This window comes from Manihot esculenta, chromosome 18, assembly GCF_001659605.2.
Source record: "Manihot esculenta cultivar AM560-2 chromosome 18, M.esculenta_v8, whole genome shotgun sequence".
Lineage (NCBI taxonomy): Eukaryota > Viridiplantae > Streptophyta > Magnoliopsida > Malpighiales > Euphorbiaceae > Manihot > Manihot esculenta.
In genome coordinates this window covers 7,946,875-7,970,761 of record NC_035178.2, presented here as the reverse complement: position 1 = coordinate 7,970,761, position 23,887 = coordinate 7,946,875, and the positions used below count along the sequence as shown (strand labels likewise).

General features: G+C 27.4%; 1 protein-coding gene across 2 annotated transcripts; it reads left to right on the top strand.

Moving 5' to 3' along the window:
• Positions 1-3,032: 3,032 nt before the first annotated feature.
• Positions 3,033-5,231, top strand: LOC110606116 (bidirectional sugar transporter SWEET1). 2 transcript variants are annotated; one of them, XM_021744876.2, is made up of 6 exons: positions 3,033-3,329; positions 3,426-3,462; positions 3,643-3,738; positions 4,123-4,402; positions 4,498-4,617; positions 4,713-5,231. In XM_021744876.2, the coding sequence occupies exons 1-6, from the start codon at positions 3,296-3,298 to the stop codon at positions 4,896-4,898; spliced, it is 753 nt and encodes a 250-aa protein (XP_021600568.1). In that variant the 5' UTR covers positions 3,033-3,295; the 3' UTR covers positions 4,899-5,231. The 2 variants fall into 2 exon arrangements, with proteins under 2 accessions (XP_021600568.1, XP_021600569.1); XM_021744877.2 differs by lacking the exons at positions 3,033-3,329; positions 3,426-3,462; positions 3,643-3,738 and adding an exon at positions 3,777-4,031.
• The last annotated feature ends 18,656 nt before the right edge of the window (positions 5,232-23,887 follow it).

Below are 23,887 nucleotides of genomic sequence, written 5' to 3'. Positions count from 1 at the left end.
AATAAATTTAATAATTATTTATATTTATAATTTAATTATGAATGTGACAATTAAAAGATTATAAATAGAGTAAATCTCCAAAAATAATTTGTTAATAATACCCTTTTCACCAACCACAGTGCCCAATTCATTCCTGTATTCCATAAATACGTATATAGTCGAAATTGCATTAAAATGGTAATATTCGGAGATATCTGTGTGTTCACGCAATTTCTGTAGCTACTTATTAGTCAACCATTTTATAAGTGCATTACCAAGTAAAGGAATCTAATTAATTAATTTCAAACTTCTCAAATCAAAGCAATGATGGAAAATTACCAACATTTGTTTTTCTCTATTTTCGAATTAAAAGTTATATATAAATAAGAAAATCTTTAATATGTGTTTGAATTTTGAGATAATATAATTAATTATCGTTTGAGTTATTGGCATTCAGACCGTAGTTGAACTTTTATACGAGAGTCATGTTCAAAACTCATTAAAATCAACTACGTAAAATGATCCATTAGCGTACAATTTATCCACAATCGAGCAGGCCGAGTTGACCGGCATTCAGAACTCTTCAGAAAGGGATCCGAATTATTTAACGTGATGAGGAGTACGTAGGCCCAGTTATACCACGACTCTATCAGTACGAGTATCGAAAGAAAATTAAATAATTGTTTGATCATAGTAATAAGACAGATATGTCTGTACATACGGTTCTGTATGACAGCGATAGATAGTACCGTAAAAGATGACAGTTATGAGAATAAAGAAAAAAGAATAAAAGAGTAAGACATGAACCATTTAGATCAAATTTACTCATACCCAAAAATTTTATTTTTTTATGAATTTTAAATTATCAATAATTAATTTTAATATTATTCATGAAAAGGGTATTTTGTAATAACTTCGCCTTAAAATATAATGAAAGGAGCAATTATTCAGTATTTTTAGATATCACATGATATGAATAAGACGATATATTTAACTTATAAAACTAAAATATTTATAATTAGAATATATCAATAACATACAAATAATTACGAACTAATTAAATATTTTTTTTTCACGTATCGTAAGTAGAAAGTCTCACCTCAATATGTCACTATGTGACATGACATATTTTTGCTGATTATATAATTTGCCTTAATACTTTGAATTGGGGCATATAAGAGAGTGATTTAGTTTCGTATTACATAATGACTCTGATTCAAAAATTCACAAATTATTGATAATTTGAATATGAAAATCTTATATAGATTAAATTAATAATATGTTATAGGGGATGGCATTTACTAAATCAAAACTTTTAACATATTGTTGAAATTTCGATTCGACTCAAATTAATAGTTCAAAATAAAATAAATAGTATATTATTATTAGAGTTTTATTTACATAAATTTATTATTTTATTTTTAGATACTACTATTATTAATAAGTTATTTCATATATTTTTAAAAATTTATTAAAATATTTTTATTTTTTTATTAACAAATAATTTTTTATTTAATTTCATTTATTTTTACAGTTAAATATATAATAAAAAATTAAATTTCTTTATTTTTTAAAATTAAATTATTATAGAAAAAAAAAAAAGAAAAGTTAGATTATCGATTAAAAAGTACTTTTAAAAATTGAGTTAACCATGAAGAAGAAAGAGAAATTGAGTTATCCAAAAACGAAGAAAAAAAAAGGAAGAAATGAGTTACTCGACTAAAATTAGATATTAAAATTTTTTTATTATTATTCATCTATTTTTAATGAAAAAAAAAATTATTTTATTGATATAAAAAAAGATAAAAATGATTTAATAAATTTTTAAAAATATAAAAATTGATTTATTAATAATGATAATAGGTAGAAACTAAATAATAAATCTCTATTTTATTTAAATAATTTTAAATTTAAAAAAAATTATTTGAAATTCTGTTTTAAATGTTTATTTAAATTTATATATTTAACTACCAAAGAGAAAAATTTGAGAGTCGCATGCATTAAAGTCACAGCGTAAGTAATTAATTAATATAAATGACTATTTGAGAGAAAAAAAAATTAGTGGTTAAAATTATTTTTTTATTAATAAATTATTATAAAATAAATTTACATAGAATTATATTAAATTTTATATTTTTTATTATTTATAAGTATTTATCGCAATAAATATTTATAAAAAAACTTTTAATACGAATCATTCATATATAAAGTTGGCATTGAATTACCATATTTGTAAAGGAGGTAAAAATGGTGAGGCAGTTCTAAGTTGGATCTCAATTATTGCGTGATAGTTTTTTTTTCTAATTCAACAGCACATGAGAGAGGCTTATCTCTGCTACCTTTAACTTCCTTATCTCATAGTTTCTAATTAGGACTTTTCTTCCCTCTTTTTCCATTTATAGTAATTTCTGATTAACATTAATTTCTATTTATCATATTTCAGAAAATTGTTTTAAAAAATTTATAACCTTTAAAAGTTTCCTTTCAAAAAGTAGATCTGAAGTGAAGTAACTTTTTTTATAAATTAATCAATTTTTTTATTAATTTACTGTTTACTGAAATTCAAATAGGAGACTTTATAATCTTAGGGTAAGAAATTTTTAACTTTATTAACTATAAATGTAAAATTTGAAATATGTCATTCCTTTCACAAATATTACAATTCTCACAATTATTTTTAAAAATAAATAAATAATTAATAATAAAATCTAAATCAAGAATATCAGGAAAGTTTTTTTTTTTTTTTTTTTTTTAATTGTGGTGGAGTTGGACTTAGGTATACTAGATCTTTTAATTCATCTCAACTTTTGAACAACCTCAAAGAAATTTACAAATAATTTCAAAATATTATAAATTAGAATATGTATAAATTTTATATAAATAGTTTTAAATTCTAAAATTGAGAATTTTTAATAAATAAAAATTAAAATTTTTAATTATTAGTTTGTATAAATTTATAATATAAATATATAGAAATTTTATATAAATTTTATTATTATTTTACGCTATAAATCTACATAGACCGCCTAATCTTTTTCCTCAAGGTGCAGCGCCCATTCCCTGTGAGTTACTGTTAGCCCACTGTTCATAGACATCGCTCGAATTACCAAAGCAACTTGAAAACAAGGAAATTTAAACCTCGCTGTTATTTGTTTCCTTCTCTATATAATCCATTGCCACTTCCCTCTTCCACTCATCGCATTGACATTTGTGAACCAACCTCTGAACTTTCAGTTTGATTCTTCTTGAAACTATTTGTTTCTTGTCTTTGCCTTCTCTTTTCTTTTGAAGGTTATTTCTTTCAATCTTGCTGAAAATGGATGTTCTTCATTTCTTGTTTGGTGTTTTTGGTGGGTATTTCAATTTGCTTCTTCTTCTTCTTCTTCTGTACTTCTTTCTTGATCTTGGTGTTAATGGTTTTTCTCTTGCTTTGTGTTCTGTCACAGGAAATGCCGCTGCTTTGTTCCTCTTCTTGTCTCCAACGTAAAGAGCTTCTCCATTTCTCTGTTTCTGATTCTTCTTGTTTTTTCTTTTCAACTTCTGATCTTACTGCCATTGTTTATACTGAATTTTTTCTTTTTTTCTTGAAGATGGTGCTTTATCCAATAACCTTTTTTTTTTTGAAAAATCAAGTTAAAGTTATGGATTGCAATTACTTGACAGGTTTACTTTCAAGAGAATCATAAGAAGCAAGTCCACAGAGCAATTCTCCGGCATCCCATACGTTATGACTCTCCTCAATTGTCTCCTCTCTGCCTGGTACGTTTCTCTTTTCTTCAACCACTTGCTGCTGCTATTTACCTTTCTATCCTCCAAAGTTTGCTACTTCAAGCTTCTTTTGATCGTCTTTTGACCATCTTGATGAGGGCAATATTGTAACGATGTTGTTCACTGCTAATACCATGGGCTTTTTATAAATCACCAATGGCCCAAAAAGCAAAATCATCTCCTACTATAGAACAACTTTTCCAAGAACATCCCAGAATAAAATTACTGTTCAAGATTCGGATTGTGTTCTTGGTTTATCCTGTTCTGTTCTTGCAGCCATTGCAGTCTGTTTTAGCTAATTTTTCCAGAATATTTTCACTTTCACCCACTTATGTTTTTGGTAATAATGACTGATTTATTTATCTATTTTGACAGGTATGGTCTGCCATTTGTGTCCAAGGACAATCTTCTGGTATCAACAATTAATGGGACAGGGATGGTGATCGAAACCATATATGTGTTAATATTCCTTATCTTTGCAACAAGGAAGGAGAAGGGCAGAATCCTAGGCCTTCTCACGCTGGCGCTGGCCATTTTTGGTACTGTGGCCTTTGTGTCGTTTTTTGCCCTGCAAGGCAACACCAGGAAGCTCTTCTGCGGCTTGGCTGCCACCATTTTCTCCATTATTATGTATGCCTCACCTCTGTCCATCATAGTAAGTCAAATCCCTCCATTTTCCCACTTTCTTCTCTTCTTTTTTTGTTTTTTTTACCCTATGAGAAATTTATAAATTGTTGTTCATATATGCAGAGGTTGGTGATTAGAACGAAGAGTGTAGAGTTCATGCCATTTTTCTTGTCACTGTTCGTGTTCTTGTGCGGCACTTGCTGGTTCATCTATGGCCTACTTGGCCGTGATCCTTTTCTCGCTGTAAGTTTCTCCTCAACTTCAATTTTACACCATTTCTTGAAGAAACTTTTGCAGTATTCTCATGAAAGATAATTTCTTTTCGTAAATGATGGCAGATCCCCAACGGATTTGGGTGTGGTCTAGGGGCAATACAACTGATCCTATACTTCATCTATCGCAAAAACAAAGGTGAAGAAGAACCTGTGAAGAAACCCACATCTCAATCCATGGAGATGAGTTCAGCAAAGCCACAGCAAGAGAAAAAAATCTGGGCAAATGGGTCGCCGGACGAGCAAGTTTAAACAGCAAACTCAACTTGTGCTCATGATGCAGCACAATCACCTCCACAGCATCATCATATATATTAAGATAACAGAAGTTGTTGATTGCTGGAAAAATTTTAGTAGGAGAGGTGAAAGTGTTTGATACAAAGTTTACTTGTTTCTCTTTGATCTTCTTTGTATTTTCTTTTGGATTTGGCATCACTGAAAATTCTAAGTCAGGTGATGATCATGTCCCCCGAAGGTGGTGGGAGGGAATAGTGTTAGATGTGTTTTTCATCTGTAACCTCATTAAGTTGAGGAAATCCACTCTTTCAAAAATAATAAAAACACATCAATAAATTTATTTTAACATATTATGATTAATGGTATTTTATATTCGAAAAGATAGATTGGGTTTGCCTTGAAATCAGCTTTTTACTGTCTATGGATAAACGGGTCCAATATTTAAGCATGAAGGACAAGTGTTCATTGCTTTTAAAAAGTCTCGTTTCAATGTAATACGGTAGAAAAAGAACTCTGGTACTTAGCATCTTGGACGGTGGATGACCAGGCTCATTCTGTTAGGGTTTTAAAATTTTAGGGACCAAAACTGTAATTAATACAGGCACGTGGCAATTTCAATATGATTAATGGGCTAATGGACTAAAATGAATAGTAAGAAGAAGGCTTGAACGGCCCAGCAAAGTGATTTAGTTTTTGGAGTGTAAAATAATTTTTAAAAATATCTTTCAAATCCTCAAATTAATCAGCAGCAAAAGTGTTAAACTCAAACTAATTCACTATATATATATTTTCTTTTCTTTAAAACTATACAATGCTAAAAAAAAAATTCAATTAATATCATTGAATTAAGATTTATTAATAATATATGACATTAATCATAAATTTCAACATAATTTCTATTAAAATTAACCTATTTCTAAATTTTTATTTGAATTAAACTAAAAGTTTCAATTTAATATAAAAAATACTCCTACATCTCATAATTTTTATATAATTTTTCATTGTTATTTGTCCTAAAATACTGCAAACTTATCTTTTTTTACATTATAATTAATATATAAATTGATTATTATTACTCAAATTTATTTTATTTTCAACATAATTTCTCCTTTATTTTTTTAAATGAAAATTAAAACATTTATTAGTATTTAATTCAAATTATCTCTTATTAATAATGATTTTGTAAGTAAACAAAAATTAATTAATGGATAGAGAGAGCAAATATTTTTGTGCTAAATTTCTTATTTTATTAACTTAGGATGAAAAAAAATCAACAAGCTCAATTTCACATTTTTTGAAATTATTTCTAGATTTTTTTATTTAGTAAAAAAATGAAGAAGTTAGTTTTTTTTAATTAAAAATTGCTTGATCTTCAAGTTAAATTGATTTTAAATTAAATTTTTTGAAATAATTTAAATAAAATGTTAAAAAAAAATAGCTAATTTAATTAGGGATGGTAGGTTAACAACTTTACTTAGAGGGGATTTAGAGAATTATAGTTTGAGACAATTAAGATTTAAAAAAATAATAACATTTCATATTCGAATTGGATTCAAATTTTATTTATATATTATCAACTACCCGAATTTATTTATATAAATAATTAATTTAATATAAAAATATACATTTTACAATAAATTTTATAATTTTTTTATATTTTTTTAAAAATAAAATTTAAATATTTTTATAAATATTAAATTTTTTAAATGAAAATTATTAATAGAAAATATTTTTTATATAATAATTATTAATTAAAATATATAATACTAAACAATTTCGAATTTTATTCTGTTAACAATAATTGGGTTAAGGAAGGATTAGGTTAGTTTTAACGAGAGTTCGGATAATCTGGATAGTTTCTAGTTTAATTTTTGGATGTAAAAATTAATTTCTCCAATATTATCAAGTATGGGTTTCCGACCAAAACTGCCAAGGCTGATACTTTAATATGCCAGATTAGTAGAAATTAACCATGCAAAACCATTTTACAGATGGAAATGTAAGTGCATCTGGAGCCTAATCGAGATGAATCTTCAACCATGGAGTTCAGACACACACATAGAAAAAGAGAGACAGAGAAAGAACACATACCCACTAATGGAGTCTTGAAACAAAGATAGCCATTATTTAGTTCTGTCTTTTATTTCAAATGCCAGAAAACGACATGCATATATGATAACCATTGGATCGAGAGGACTGCAAGACACCTAGCCCTCTAGATTCTAAGAGGAGGGCTACACATCACATCCACCTTCACCTCTTCTTGAGCTTGAATATTCCTGTATTTTCTCACCAAATCAAATCTCCTAATAGCTATATATATATATATTGGTAAGACAAATTTGAAGTGAGAGGGAAATGGTTGAAGCTAAAATTTTTAAAGAATGGGAAAGAAAAGCCTCTTCTTGCTGCTATATGTTATAAACAAACACCCAAAAAAAACTTACAGCCATCTTGATCTGAGCTTTCCTTTCTTCTCTTAATGCCGCTAATTGCAGGGCAGCTGCGGCCTGGACACGCATAGATATGTGAAGATAATATTAAAGAGAAAAGAAAGGGAAGAAATGGGATTATCATACCCTTGCACTTTTGATTTGCTCCCTTGTGAGGGTCTTGGGTTCGAAGTGTTCAATGTCCAAGGAAAGCTTCTCATCAGTGGTTTTAGGCTGAGGCTGCTGCTGTTGTTGGGTCTCCATTGTCTCAGAAAAAGAGGGACTGTGTAGAGAGAGAAGAAAGCAAGAGAGTGTGTGTCCTCTGCTTGCTACACATGTTTTGGGTGGATGCCTATTTGTCTATATAGGATGGTTGTGACTTGTGAGAGAGAGACTCGCAGAGCAAGAAAGGAAAAAAGCATGAAGCAAGAATTAATGTGGCATGCCATTGGAAACCATGAATTTTACATTTGGCAAACATTCGTTGTCTCTTTTGTAACGGTTTTGGCCATTTATCAAGTAACAATTACTCTCTTTGATAATACCAACTCTTATGCTTATCCAATCTATTCAGAAACTGAGTTGGAATTATCTTTAAATTTCAAAATTTAAAGTATCTTTAAAATTTGAAAGGTTTAACCGATAAGAATTCAGATTAGTTGCATTAATAGGCTTTCGAACCTGAAAACCTTGCTCAGAATTTGGCCTCCTGCACAATGTCAACCAACAAGTTTCCATCAAGGTGCTATACTTTGTTAAATTTCCATGTTAATAGACCTTAAGGTATTGTCCTAATCTGATTGCTTTTTTAAGTTCGGAGAACTTTTAATTTTATTTTGGATTATTAACCAACATGAAAAATGCTAGTAAGGGTCAGTCTTATTTAAGAGTCACCATTTTATCAGTTTAAAAGTATGGTAATTAATGAGAAAGGGATTGTTTGTAGCATTTCTCTAACCAACATTATTCAAGAGAGACATAAGAGACTGATCATAGATAACTGTCAGCGCCCGGCCAAAGCCGGTATAAGGAATGCCTAAACTAGAAAAGCAACACCACAAAAAAAAAAGTCTGCAAATGCTCAATGGCTAGAATATTCATCAACATCCGAATCCTGCAGGTCCCATTCCGGCTTTACAGCAATCTTAACTGGCCTCAAACCCTGTCACATAAATCACCTTACATCATGAACTGCCATAGAAATCGCCTGGGGAAACACTAATGCAATACAAATTATGGGATGCATTGGAGTCAACATCTTGAAGCATTGTTGATAATGAACGAAGTGGGAAAATTTTCAAAATTTTCAGTTGAAGTTTAGATTAGATATCTCGTTGTAGATAAGAATTTTCTTTTGATAGGGATACTTATGAAAAACCATATTCTCAAGAAATTCATCCGCATCCATACGACCTTTCAACGTTCATCTTGTGGCTGGATGTTGTTTGGAGTATTAGAAATTAAGCTATCAAATAAAGATACCTCGAGAAAGATCCTTAAAGCTTCCTCCTTGGTATGCGTCTGAATCACTTCCAAGGCAGCTTCCTGCATGCAATTCTACTGTAAGCTTTTCCAGCAAAAGAAGAAATAAAGAAAAGAAAGAAAGTTTTAAATGAGATATAAAGTGCTGTAGTTTTAATGTTTACATACCCTGGCAGATTCCATATCAACATCAAAAAGTGTTTTTGGTTCAGTTTCTATCGACGATTGCCGTTGAAGCATAGAAGGTGGCGGCGATTCCATTGTTAAAACTCTCTGTGAAAATTATTTGAAACTCAAAAGACCAAAGGAAATTATGGGTATGTTTCATTTAATGGAAATAAATAACGGAAAAGAAAAGAAAAATTTAGATATCGATCCCAGCTGTACCAAAGGCATCACTATAATAACGTGGCAGCCATGGTAGAGGAGAAGAAGAAAATGTAGAGTACACATGGCAGCAGAAAAGGTTCAAAAATTCTAACCGTTCGTCCCTGCCTCGAAACGGCGACGCAGTAATAGCCAAATAGGATTTATAATTCTATAATTCCCTCGCTTGGACCTGATTTAGACTCCATGCGACTATGAGTTGGTGGTTTCTACGGCGGTTCTTCTCGATCACCTTCTCTTCTTTTTTCCTTTTTTTTAAAGAAAACCCTAGCTCTCAGGTTCTGAAGTAACCACCGTTGGCCTTCCAAGTTTTATATTTATATAAATGCATTATAGTATTGAACTCATTAGCAGAAGCTCACATCAGCTCTGAAAACATTGAAAAGGAAACCTAATTTTAGGTTATAAATTTATTGAAATGAGAAAATAATTTCAAGTTTCTTCAATGTCTTTAACCAATCTCTTACTTAACTAATTATAATCTAATATAATAAAAAAATATATAATTCTAATTTAAAGATATTATAAATTTTTAATGCCACAATGTTGTAATTAAAATAAAAAAATAAAAATAAAAATAAAAATAAATTTATTTTATTTTATTATATTTATTTAATTTTAAATTCATTCATACACTTATCTGCATAGGGAGAATAATGCGATTGTCAAATGTATTTGTAAACTTTTTAATTATTTACCGTTGCATTAAAATAATTTTTTATAAAATAATGTGAAGTTTTAACCTTTTGAATTTGAAAATAGGAATTTAAAAATTGCTATAAAAAAAATTCATTCAATTAAATTGTTACGAAATTATTAATTTTAAATAATTTAGGGATGTAAATAAGTATTTTATCAAGAAAAAATAAGTTTAGATTGTTTTATCTCTAATCCCATTTTTTTTATATCTAAATAAAGAGTAAAAGAGACTAATTAGGAGTATTTTTTATTGGTCTTTCTGTATATTGCAAGTTAAGTTGGGTAGATTCGGATACATGGAATCGGACCTCAAAAATTATATATTTCAACATTGAAAAAAACGTAGAGAATAGCAGAAAAAGAGAAATCTCCCTTTTTACACCACTCAGGGCCACCCTCCAACTGTCATGCTTCTCTTATATATAACCTTTTGCATTTGATTCTCAATTTTTTATTAAAATTTTATTAGCAATAAAACGTAAATTTATTGAAAGAATTTAAAAAAAAATGTATGTTATTTAATATTTTAAATAAAAATAATAAATATTTTAAAATTTCAAAAACTAAGTAAATAATATTTTATTATCTCAAAACTCATTTGAATTTAAATAACTCAAATTTTTATTTAACAAAAAATAAATTGAATTTACTTTAAGTTTGACGAAAATAGAAGTCAAAAATATTCAATACCTATAATTTTTTATTATATTTTATTTAACACAAAATTTTAAAAATCAGGGGGTTTGGACTTAACTGCAAAATTCATTATTTTATTTGATAGGGAAAAAAAATTGAGTTTAATATTTATTTTTTTTAATTATATTTTATTTAATGCTTAAATTTTGTAAAGGCATAACTATTACTTTTTATTTATAAAAGCGATTATTATATTTTAAAATTTTTATAAAAATATAATAATAAGTTAAAGTTGTGTTAGAATAATAGTCAATTATTTTTGTAAAATTTAAATATAAAATGATATATACAAATAAAAAGTGATGATAGCATTTTTTTTAAAAGCCCTTTTTTTTTATTTTAACGGATTGGTGACCATTGTAAAATTTTTGTCTCTCCTTCTTCGTGTGCTTTAACTTGAAAATTTCTCTATTCTTGTTTTGATGCATGCATTGCTCGGTATTGTGCTTTCTATTTGCCCATAGCAGTCAGTATTGTGTTAGTTTGCTTATGCTCTATGGATTGACGATGGCTGTGTTTATAACATACTACAGGTTTATATGAATCTGATTTATACCAAGGATTGACCTACAATGGCGGACTAACGGCGGTCTCACTTTCCATCAAGTTTCACGCAATTCGTCGCAGCAAAACATCACCGCCATACATCTAACACTATACATGCCATGTCATGCGTATGTGTACACATACATGCATGAATGGATGATGGTGGTGATGATAAAGTGACACGAGGCCTTATTGGTGTTTTATTATCCTCCCAGGGCCAGGCCCCAGCCCGGCTTGCTCCACCTGTCAAACTCTTTTGTTGATTACAATTCTGCCCTTATGAAATTCCCGTTATGCCCTTCGCGTATATATAGACAGAAGGCCATAGCATGGCATGCGAACTCTATTCCTCTTTATGCCCAAATCTTCTTTTTGACCAACAAATCAAGACCTGCGCTGTCATACTGTGATGACATATCAAACTATAATGTCTTGCATGGCAAACAGTGATTTTGTTTTATTTTACTGCCCGTAGAAAAGCTTTCTATTAAAAGAATGGGTGGGATCTTGCCTTCTCGTTTAATGTGCCCAATAGATTTATCTTATTGGTCAAAATAATTTTTTGGCCAACAAGAGAAACGCACATATAATTAAGGTATACAGAACAAGTCCTAGACTATATCTATCTAAGACCTGGATCCGATGGCAGAGAATCAGCTTCCACAACCATCTCCCTTTCCAGATCCCAGCCGCCATCCGACAAGGGAACAATAGTTGTATCTCCTTCGATAATGACCGAATCGTATTATCAACAGACTGACGTCCATGGAGATAAAAAAAGTGCATGTGTTTGCATAATAATCGGATCTAGATCGAGAGACCGAACAACTATTGAATGTCACTGAAAATGCTAGAATTTTGAAACACAGCCATCATCTAGGTCGATGAACTCCCACAGATCGAAGCATCACCGACAACGTTGAGGACAATGTGCTCGTCAGCATCCCATCAGGCATTCCGAGGCAAAGCTCTGCGAACCATCACCCACCAGCCCATTGTCAGTTCTGGGCTAAGAGGAGCGGACGGTCTTGAGAGAAACGATCAAACAAATACACATCAAGCAAGCAGGAGGAAAGTAAAGGATTCTGGACCAATCCCTGCATGCATCACACAAACAACCAAGCAAAGTGTAGAACAACCAAGGAAGACCGCAAATCTAAAGATTTCCCTTTGTTGCCTGATTTTTGAAACCCAAGGAAAAAAAAGGCAAAAGAAGAAAAAAAAAGCCACTGGGAGGTGGGGAGAGAACCCACTCTTCGGTGGTCGGGGAAGAGTTCCGAACAGAGGAAATCGACAGGGCGACAAAATCAAGAGACGAAGCTCAGCAAAGAAAGATACTTTTAAAGTTGAATAGTAAATATACTTTTATAATATTAGGTGTCAATCGAAAATTAATATTGACTTGACCTCAGCCGTTTCTTTGTTTAATCTTGGTGTATAATTTCATGTGAGTTTTTGCATATATGGGGCTTCACCTATTGAGATCTTTCAATGGATCTGAATATAAATGATGGTAGAATTGTGCCCTTAGTTCTAGTGAAGGTGGTTGAGACTTTAAAGGCCGCTGGAATATGCATTGAAGTCTGAACGCTTCAAAAACATCCCTCCATAGTTATGACAGACTAAAATTGCTATGGCGCTGATCATTCCTCTTAATGTTAGAGATGTTGGGTTTGTAGAAATTTTGTGGAAGTTGTGCCTTTTCTGGATTTTTTCTGCCTCCCTTTTCTGTTGTTTATTTGAATTTCCCTAGTGTTTAAAGGCTGAGCTTCGTCATTATCAGTGGTGCATTCGGTGGTCTAGTTTGATTTTCCATACGTGCAATGAGCTATAAGTGTTCTAGCTTCCTCACCGTCTTCTGCTAGTCAACAGGTGATGTAGTTTGCTTGCTTCAGAAGACTTTGAGATATCATGAGATTCTTTGAGCTTATTAGCTTTTGTGCTTGGTTCTTGGTCTGGTTTTTATTTTAGACGATTTCTTGATGAGGTATAAGGTATTGTATGATGAAGATGGAATGCCAAAATGTAAATCAGATGGTTCACAATTCTTTAGATCATTCTCATTGTTTGATATTTTAGGGAAAAGAAAACAAACAAAAGGGAGAAGTGTAGGGACAAGTTAATGTATTTGAGAGAGACATTCTCCATTGCAGTTGTGATGGTTCACTTTCAAAAATTTTGGGTCGACAATAGTACAGAGTTAAGGGATGCTTAAAAATAAAAATTTTATAAATTAAAAAAAAAATTCATTCCAAAACAATTGATGAAAAAATTATATTGAATTGAATTAAATTTTTATAAAATTTTTTATTTTAAATAATACTATTTGGCAATTTGAATTTAGGTATCGCATTTCAATTATTGCTTCATAAATTAACCTTTTCCCAATTTTATACAAGAGGACTAATCTCACCTTCTCAAAATGTCACCATTCTTTTTCACTCAAGTCAATTCCGCTGAATATAAATGATTTTTTAAATAAAAAATAAAAAACAAATCCCCTTGTACTTAGGGTAAGCAGTTTAAACCGAAAAAATTGATCAAACCGAATTGATTTAAAAATTTAATTCGGTTTTTATACATTTCGATTCGGTTCGATTTTTAATTTCAGAAATTTCAGTTATTTCGGTTCGCTTCGGTTTTGATCAGAAAAAATCGAAAAATCCGAACCGAACCGATTAGTGATAATAATATATTTTTTCAATAATATAGAGAAATTAAATCATATTAAGATTAAAATATTTTAATTAAATTTTAAAATATTAAAAATAAAATGTAAAAAATAAAAAAATTATTAAAAATCGAAATCGATCGAACCGAATCAGACTAGTTTGGTTCGATTTGGTTTATGACCAAAATCGGTTCAGTTCGATTTTTATAAACACTAAAATTTCAATTTTCAGTTTATTCGATTCGATTCGATTTTGAACCGAACCGACCGAATGCTGACCCTACTTGTACTCATTTATAGCTTTCAAAAACTGCTTTCACAACATTTTAATCCTGTGTTGGATGTAAATTTAGACCTAATTAAATACTCCTATAATTTAATAATTACATTAAAATAAAAATTAATGATAAATTATAAATACGGATAAGCAAACCGTTTGATCAATATATTAATATACTCAAGGCTTTTTCGACTCTGACTTTGACTTCGCCGCGTGCTATTATTTTATATTTTTTAATGAATCGACAGCGTGATGTAGAGTCGTCGGAGCCCTTGTTTGGTAGCTTCAAACGGTAGTGGCCGACCTTACAGTTTAAAGATGAGCTGTTCACGCTTCACACTCTCTGCGATTGTCCTGCGCATGGTGGCCTCTACGAGTTCTGAGGGACTTCTATTTATAAAGCAATTAAAATAATGTATTATTTTATAGAAATCTATTTTAATTAATTTTTTATAAAATAAATCTTTAATAAATAATATAGTTTATGAAAAAAATTAATTATTTTAAATTTCATCAAAAGTAATCCTCTAAATAATTTATTTTTTTAATGATTCCATTATAAAAATAATATAAATATCCTTACTTCTATATATTCAATTTGATAAAGTTATTTGGATTAGACAGAAAAACTTACCTCCTGTGATAAAAGAAAATAAGTCATACACTTATGACAACTAAATAAGTCTATGTTTTATATTTTCAGCGAATCTAAAATTATGATAATATATAAATTAATTATTATAATTTTATTAAATTTTATATTATTTTTTTAAAAAAATTAATATTTAATATATTTAAAATAAATATAATTAAAAATTAATAAATAAAAATTATGAAACGAAATAATTGTAATTACTAAAATTTTTGTAAAGAAGAACAGAAAAAGGCTGAGATAAGGCGGTGTGTATATGTGGGCATCATTGGAAATGATTTCAACTGAAAGATCACCATATACGAACCCGTTATTATTATTATCATTATTAGAAAAATTAATGGGGTGTGAGTATTTGGCAAAATGGTAATTTCAACTGGGACTTTTTCGTTTTGCGCATGGTGCGAATGTTGGGTATTCTGAAAGGTGAAGGGCAGGTGAGTTTAGTAAATCCCTCGTTCTCGTTTGCTTGTTTCTGTCATTTTACTATGATGGGGTTTTATTTTGTCTATGCACTCACAACATTCTTTCTTTTAGCTCCTTCTCACACGTGGCTCCGGTTGTATATATGTATATATATTTGTTTTTTCATATAAATATAATGTATTTTTTAAATGTATTATTAATAGATTAATTTTTTTATTTCACAATTATAAATAAAATATCATAAGTTTATTAAAATAATACTTTTAATAAAAATAATTTAAAAATAAAAAATTTACTATTTAATCTCTAAATATTAATATTATTTATAAATCAATTCCTATATTTTAAAAAATTTATTAAAATATTTATATATTCTTTTTCCGTGAACAAACTAATTCTTATAATTAATTCTATCTATTTCTCCAATTAAAAATATATTAAAATATCAAATTATTTTTTATTTTTTTTTTCATTCTTTTTTTATTCTTCTTCTTTGATCAAATTATTGTTTGTGCTGCTATTATCCATTCGCCTGTTCACATAAAATTTAACATTTCTATAACTTTTAGAAAAAAATATCAATAAATCTCACGAATCCTAAAAGGTAAGCATCTGAAACCAGAGTCTCAAAACTCATTCAAATTTGTAGGGACTGAGGATGTAGAAGTGAGGAGCAGCAACGGCGTAATTGAGGACGAGGACCAGCGGTGAGGAGCAACACCGAACGGCAGAAGAAATGGACTAGTCAACGCAGCAATGAGGACCAAAAGGAGCAGCGGAGGAGAGAGAAGAAGTAACTAAGGCCAGTGGACGTAACAACGACATTGATAGCATGAAGAGCAGAGGGACGGTTGACAGGAAGAGCGCATTTGTACCAAAAAGAGAGGCGAGAGAGGGGCAGGAATGGGCACCTGTGTTGAAAAATAAGAGAGAAGAACTTGATTTCCCTAACCCTCATTCTCAAATCTTAAAAAACAAACTCATGGACGCCCAAAGCCTCCAGCCGCCCCCATGCTCTCAATTCCTATTCTTTTTCCCATCTCCGTCTCCAGCCGCTCGCTGCTCACCTCCCACCTAGAATCCTAATTGCCTTCTCCGTCCATAGCATGCTCCTCTCCCAACAGCTGCAGGCCACCAGTTGCACCAGCGATCTCCTTCAGACATTAGAGGCGCCACCAACGAGGTCCCTTAGCAACGCCTTTCATTTGTCGGTGATAGCAATGACGCCTCTATTCCCATAGCAAGACTTTTTAATATATTTATAAAACTGTAAGAACTAATTTATAAATAATGGCAATATTCACATATTAGATATTAATTTTTTTAAAAAATATAATAAATAAAAATATAAATTAAGCATGTGAAAGTAAACTTGAGATTGATTAAATTATATGAGCATTTTTCTCATTTTAAATATCAAAATTATAATATATATATATAACTATTAAATAATAAATTCAATCATAAATACATTGAATTTTGTCGACCGATTACACTACATAAATGTACTAATGAATTTATGAAAATCTACATATCATTATTAATATTAATAAAATAAAAATATAATATTTATATTTTCTGAAAATAGACCATTAAAAAAAATTGGATGGGAAAATGTAATGTCTTGTAGATTAAGGATGTGATTTTTCAATTTATGCTCACAATTGCAAATCAATACCAAATAACAGAAACCCACTGTTTAGAATTAAAAATTAGTAAAATTTTAATTCAATCGACACTCTTAATAATTATTTTATTTAAAATGAATGAATTTAATTCTTTTAATTTAAAATAAATTAAAATTTTGTGTAACTTTATACTAATTTATTAAATATTTTTCTTATAAAATTAATTATGTCAAAAAAATAGTAACTGCAAACAGTAATTTAATTTGCTTTCTCCGATCTAATGGGCTAAAATTAATGAGCGTAAAAATAATTAAAGGGCATGCGACACTTCAACGCCCATGTTGAGACCCTCAAACAGACAAAAGTTTGTGTTTTATTTTTTTTTTTTTAACCGCAAATATTGCAATATAAGGATGGTAAACATGCAGCAAAATTATAAAAGTTTAAGAAATATAGGTAAAAATCAAGAAATTCACTGCGGTGGTAATTGATGTTTTGAAGATAATTTAGCCGCTGTATCAATTTATGTATTTGTCAGGTGAGAAATAAATTGAAATGAGAAATACTGAAAATATAAAATAAATGTAATTAAAGTAGAAATATTTTATAGCAGAGACTCTGTAAGTTATTAAATAGTATGAGTTAAAATGGCTGAATCCACTTTACACTACATAGAGAATAAATCGAGTGAGAATAATAGTAATAACAACGGTCACAGTAGCATAAAAAAATAAATCTTTTTATATAACATCACAGTTAAATTTGAAAAGACTTAAAATAGAAAAAATTCAATTGAAATTTAATAATAAATTTTGTTTGAAATGATAAAGATCGATAAAAATATGAGACTACCGTATATGAGAAAAATAAAATGAAATAGAATGTGATAGAGACATAAACTAATCTATTAGAAGTTTAATAACAAATTAATAATTTTTTTATAATATCAAATAATTTATTGATTTGTATTATTATAATCTTTAAAAACTCTTATGTAATAATTATTTTTTTGAATGAAACACAAAAATCAAATAATAACTGAGAATTATAAAATAAGACGTAACCTTCTCTAATTTTTTATCATGAATATAAATATCTCAAAATGATCATATTTAAATAGTTACATTAATTATGAAACAGTCATGTGTCTGTTTTTTTGTTTATTTTTTTTTAAATTTAATTAATTCAATTATTTCGGAATATAATATTCAATAGACGTTTACTAGTTATTATGAGTTTCCGGAATCACAACAACGACATCAGTCTTGGAATCTTATTCGATCTTTATTTCGTAAAAACTGTCTTCCGTGACTTTATTCATGAGATTTTAATGATTTATGCTCGAGAGATGAAAAAAAAGAATAAGCATTTTTTGCTAAATTATCTTATGCAATGGTTTAAATAGGCCATTGAGAGATATTTTTGCTTAATTATCTTATGCAGAAATTTGATTTTAAAAAATTGTAAATCTTTGTTAAATTCTATAACTGAAATTTCTTAAAGAGGTTAATCGCAATACTACTATAGCTGCTTATATTTTGATTAGAAAATCTATTAGATATAATATAGTATTAAAATTATTTTTTAAATTTAAATAATCATGATAATTTTTTCAATGGATCTGCTTAGTCTAATCCATAAAACTTGAAACTCATATTTTTCTAGATTTTTTTCCCCTGTATATAAATAGTTTAAGCTATAAAACTCATGCAACCCATATTTTTTAGATTTAATAATCTAATTCATTATATTTTTTTATAAATAGAAAATGAGAATTGGAGAAGTAGAACATAATATCTCTCAAATTTACTTAAATAAATTTACTACAGACTAAATTTTTTAGTACAATCCATTATATAGTTATATCTTTTTCTACATTTAAATTTTATTTTTCCCTGAATTTAAATGATTAAAAAAAAATTCAATCAATTGACTTGAATTTAATTTAAAATAAAATTCTAAAATATATTTTTAAAAATAAACACCGTCTATGTATATTTTTGGAAATAATTTTGCCATCGCTCATCCGCCAATGCTAGTATACAAGATAATAGTGTTTACGTCCAATTTTGTTAATAAAGTAATTATCAAAATAGAATTGTTAAATTTATATTTTATTCTTGCATTTAATGTGCTATAGATTTAGTACGGATAAATCTAAAAGATTTTAAATTTTATTTCTGTAATTTTTATTTTATAAAAAATATTTATATTTAATAGCCAATTAATCAAATTGAAATACATAATTTTTTATTTAAAAATGGATTATTATGAGATTTGAAGAGTTATATTTATTATGAAAGACGTAAGCTGATCAAAATTTAAATTTCTATTTATAGTAAGAATTATAATAGAACTCAAATTTTTACTTTATTTTCTACTATAACCAGTCGAATTCCCATATTATATGTTAATATTTGTAAAATTATATAAAATTAATACTTTCGAGACTTTTATGAGCGATTCAAAAAGGAAAAAAATTCAATTCAGTGAGAAATAAATATAAAAATAATAAAAAAATAACTTAAAGAAAAAATAAATTTAGTTTTTTTTTTTCAATTTAAAACTATGAATGCAGATCAAAACTCTCCAACTACATTGATTACAAAGAAAATTATAAAATATAATTATTAAAAAAAATAAATTTACTATAAAATAAATAGAATGTTGAACAAAAAGAATGATTTGAATTTTTTCTTAGTTTTAACTTGTATATATATCTGACGTGTAATTCGTTATAATATTTAAAAATTTTAATTATTTATATATATTATAAATTTAAATTATAATAAAAAATAAAATATAATTAAAAATACAATGGTAAGTAAGACTTTTTTTTTTTTTTTATCTTTTTTCTAATGCTCATGTAAATTGCTATGAATGAGAAACTATAAACTAGAATGATGCGCACGTGACAAATAACAAAACAAGAATGTTGCATGATATGGTGTAAGTAAGAACACACAAGAGTTTCCATCACCAAATCCAATGGGACAATCCAGTAAATAACAGCCACTCCAATGCCACTTTATTACCTCAATTAGCCACATAAGCAAGCTATGCTACTTTATTAACTTCTCAATATTTTTTTATAAATAAATAAATAAAAGTTTGTTTTTAAATGAAGCATTATAATGTTATCCTGAAATTTTTTAAAATTTAACTAAATATTTATTATCAGATTAATTTTATAAATACTAAAAATTATTTAATTTTAATCAACTAATTAGAATTTTTAAATTAATTTTTTTAAAATAGTTTCACATTATTGATATTTTATGAATTTTATTCAATATATGTATATAAAATTAATTTAACTCATAAAAATTTTTATTTTATTTTTTCATATATCTTTTTAGGATAAGTAATTATTTAGTTATTTAATTTAGGAGTGAGGATTCTTTTTTTAATTATTTCTATAAGTTATTATATAATAAAATTATTTTATTTTTATTTTTAAATGATTACGATAATTCACGATATGTTTTTAAAATTTAATTTTATACGATAATTTTTGGATAAAATTTAGGCGAGAAGATGTAGATGGCCATAGCTCTTGGAATATGGATGCATGTATGCGATTATCACATCCATAGACCTAACATAGGGAAGAAGTATATGTGATGGAGGAGAAGAACATTTGATTTCATTATGTAATTATACTTGAAATTTAGTAGCAATAGTTAAGATTAAAAAATAACATATTTAGACTTTTATTCATTTTTAAAAAATATTTTTAATTTTTAAAAATAAAATTAAATGAATTTTGTGATGTTCTAATAAGATGCGTATTGTACAATCATGTTTACGTGTAAAAAATAATGCAGACGTGGATATATTATCCAACACTTTTCTTATACATGTGTCGTTAGTATTTTTTAAAATAAAAATAATGGACAAGTAAATATAATGACAAAATTGTAATTTTTCACAAAACTAACGGCAATATACAAGTTACCTTCTTCTTACTCTTTGCAATTCCGTCTGCTACCTCCACTATTCTTTCATCCATATCTCTCTATAATATCCCTTTAAATCTCTATTATTTTCCCTTAATTTCCTCCAACATGATTGAATTCTTTTATTTGGTATGTCTCCTTACTAATTAATAAACTTTCATGTTTAAATTAAATAAAAGGTATTTAAAGGTAAAAAGTTAGTTTGCTGAAAACATATACTTAAAAACTTTTAAAAAAATTTAGATGTTAAAAATGGAGCAAACAACCAAATTCATAAAATGTTAAAGGATGAAAAGTATATACTAGTCAGTTTGTAATGGTACGACAACTAATTTGTAAGAGGATCATTAGATTGACAATTCTCCTTTCAAATTTTTAATTTTTTGCCTGATTCTAGAGAATATCCGGTCTTCTATATTTGTTCAGATGTGATTACCGGCAGGTTGAAATTGGAAACTCATCCACTTTTGTCTGAATGAGGATGCTCATCTTTTATTAGAATTCATGTCTATATTTCCTTATTTAGATGTTACGGATGAGGTGGTTTAACAGTTCTCAAATAATTGAGTGTTCTTTGTTAAGACAACATATGCACTAACGGAACGATTTTTGCATTAGCCGATAAAAGAGCTGTGGAATACTCTATAGAGAATAAAGGTGTCGCAATACTATCGTATGTTCCTTTGGCTAGTTCTCACAAGTGAGGAATCCATCTTCCATGTTCTTCGAAATTGTCCTGTTATAGCTCAGGTTTGGCAGTGTGTGGGAGCCTCGTACATATACTTTATTCTTTAACCTTCCCGTATCAAGCTGGATCCTAATTGGGGGAGCTTTTTTCTTCTATTGCTCGTAATTTTCACCCTCTACATGTCTTGTGCATTACTATTTGGTGAATTTGTTAACCGTCTAAACACAAAGTTGTGCTTATTGTTAGCCCAATTGAGTTGTAATACTAATGCATGGGTTAAATATTCAAATAGCTTTTGTCACCTTGTGAAAACTAGTTTTTCTATTAAGTGGCAAGCCCCGATTAGAGGGGGAGGATGAAACTAAATTGTGATATTGCGGTAAAGAGAATTCAGGATGTAGGAGTGCAGGTGGGGTGATAGAGAATAGTATGGATGGTAGTTGATGCATTATACTGTGAGATTGAGTGTGTGCAATGCCATTACGATTGAATTACAAGGTCTAGTTCATGGTTTATAATGTGCTTGGGACCATGAATTTCGATGGGTGGAAATCAGTATGGACTCCAAGTTGGTAGAGAATAAAAGGTAAGAATTATTGCCTATGTGAACTCCTACAATATAGAGGCTTACTTAATAGGAATTGGTACATTAGATCACTCATTATTTTAAAAAAATGAATAAAATAACTAATTATTTGATTAATTTAACTGTTTTTTCAATAGACACGTTTAAAATTTTTTTCGGTAAGTCATTAAATTATTATGCTGAAATAAAAAAATATTGAATGACTCGGAATGGTGTCTATATGTCAATAACTATTAATCTTATTAGATAATATCTTCCTTTTATATAAAAAAAATTAACTGTAATTTAGTAAATTAGCATTGAATAAATACTAAACCAAAAAGAATTTTACTTAATTTCAAAATCTTATTTGTTAATTTTTGAATATGGAGCATTTTTTTTATATTGTTTTTGATAAAATGATGAATAACAGTTCATGCAATATACAAATAACATGTAAATTTAGATGGTTTTAATATATTACTCGACTATTTTATTTTATTATTAAATTAATGCAGATTGTTAGTAATTTTAAATTCAAAATTTTGTAGTACAATTTAAATTTTATAAAAAATAAAAAAGCAGAAAAATGAATTAAAAATAGAAATGTCACCAGCTCTTTTTTTAATCAAAATATTAAATTCAAGATTTAAATTTGAAATATTTTTAAAATTAAAAAAATGCTTTATATTTTTAAATTCAATTTAAATTAATTAATTCAATAAATAAATAACAAATGATATATTTTATTGTACAATGAAAATGTAACTGTTTAATTACTGTAATTGATGACTGTACAATCACGATTTGCATGCATTTAATTTTTCATTATATTTTTATAAAATTCATAAATATAACAATCACATTTTACAATTTTATAATTAATCATTACACTTTATAAAATATAATATAAAAAATTTATTATTTATTATTTAAATATTATTATTATTAATAAATTAATTTTTATATCTGTAAAAATATATTAAAAATAACTTTATTTTTTTCTCCATCAATAAATTATTTTTTATTTTATCAATTAAATAGTTATTTCATCATTTTTTAATTAAAATATATAAAAAATAGAGATAAAATTTTTAAAATTTAATTTTACTCTCAATAAATTTTTTATTTAATTTATAGATATTATAATTATTAATAAATTAATTTTTATATTTTAAAAAATTTATTAAAATATTATTATTTTTTCTTTATATCAATAAAATAATTTTTTAAAAAAATTATAAAAACAATTAATTTTTTATTATATTTTTAATTATAAAAATAGACGTTGAATAAAATGATTATTTCGTTCATTAAAAAAAAAATATTTTAATAGTTTTTTCAGAATCTATTACTATGTATTAATAATTACAATATTTATAAATTAAATAATAAATCTCTATGTATAACTAAAATAAATTTAAAATAAATTTTATGTCTAATATAAAACACCAGTTGAAATTTTAATTTTTTTACTATTATTTTTTAATCCATCACTTTTATAATTAGTCAATATTTAATTTTAAATTTTATAAATATAATTATTTAATTTTTAAAAATTTAGATTTCAGATAATGAAAATTAAATAATTATAATTTATAATTAAATAAATATAATTTTATTAAAAAATATTTACAGATTTAATATGATATAAATCTATATGAATAAATATTAAAAATCTCAAATTCTACATCTCAATCCTCCGATCCTCAATTTTTAATTAAAAAAATAATTTTATTAAAAAAAATCTTATGTAATCTAAAAATTAGGTATCAACAATTTTTAGATAAAACTCAGAGGAAAATGTACATGACCATAGGGAACATGGATGCATGTATGTGATTTATCACATACATAGACATAACATAGGGAAGAAGTAGAAGCGGAGGAGGA

Coding starts and splice junctions, on each gene's coding strand:
- LOC110606116 (XM_021744876.2), top strand. CDS start 3,296: ATGGATGTTCTTCATTTCTTGTTTGGTGTTTTTG. Junction 3,739..4,122: donor AATTGTCTCCTCTCTGCCTG/GTACGTTTCTCT, acceptor CTATTTTGACAG/GTATGGTCTGCCATTTGTGT. Junction 4,618..4,712: donor GCCGTGATCCTTTTCTCGCT/GTAAGTTTCTCC, acceptor AAATGATGGCAG/ATCCCCAACGGATTTGGGTG.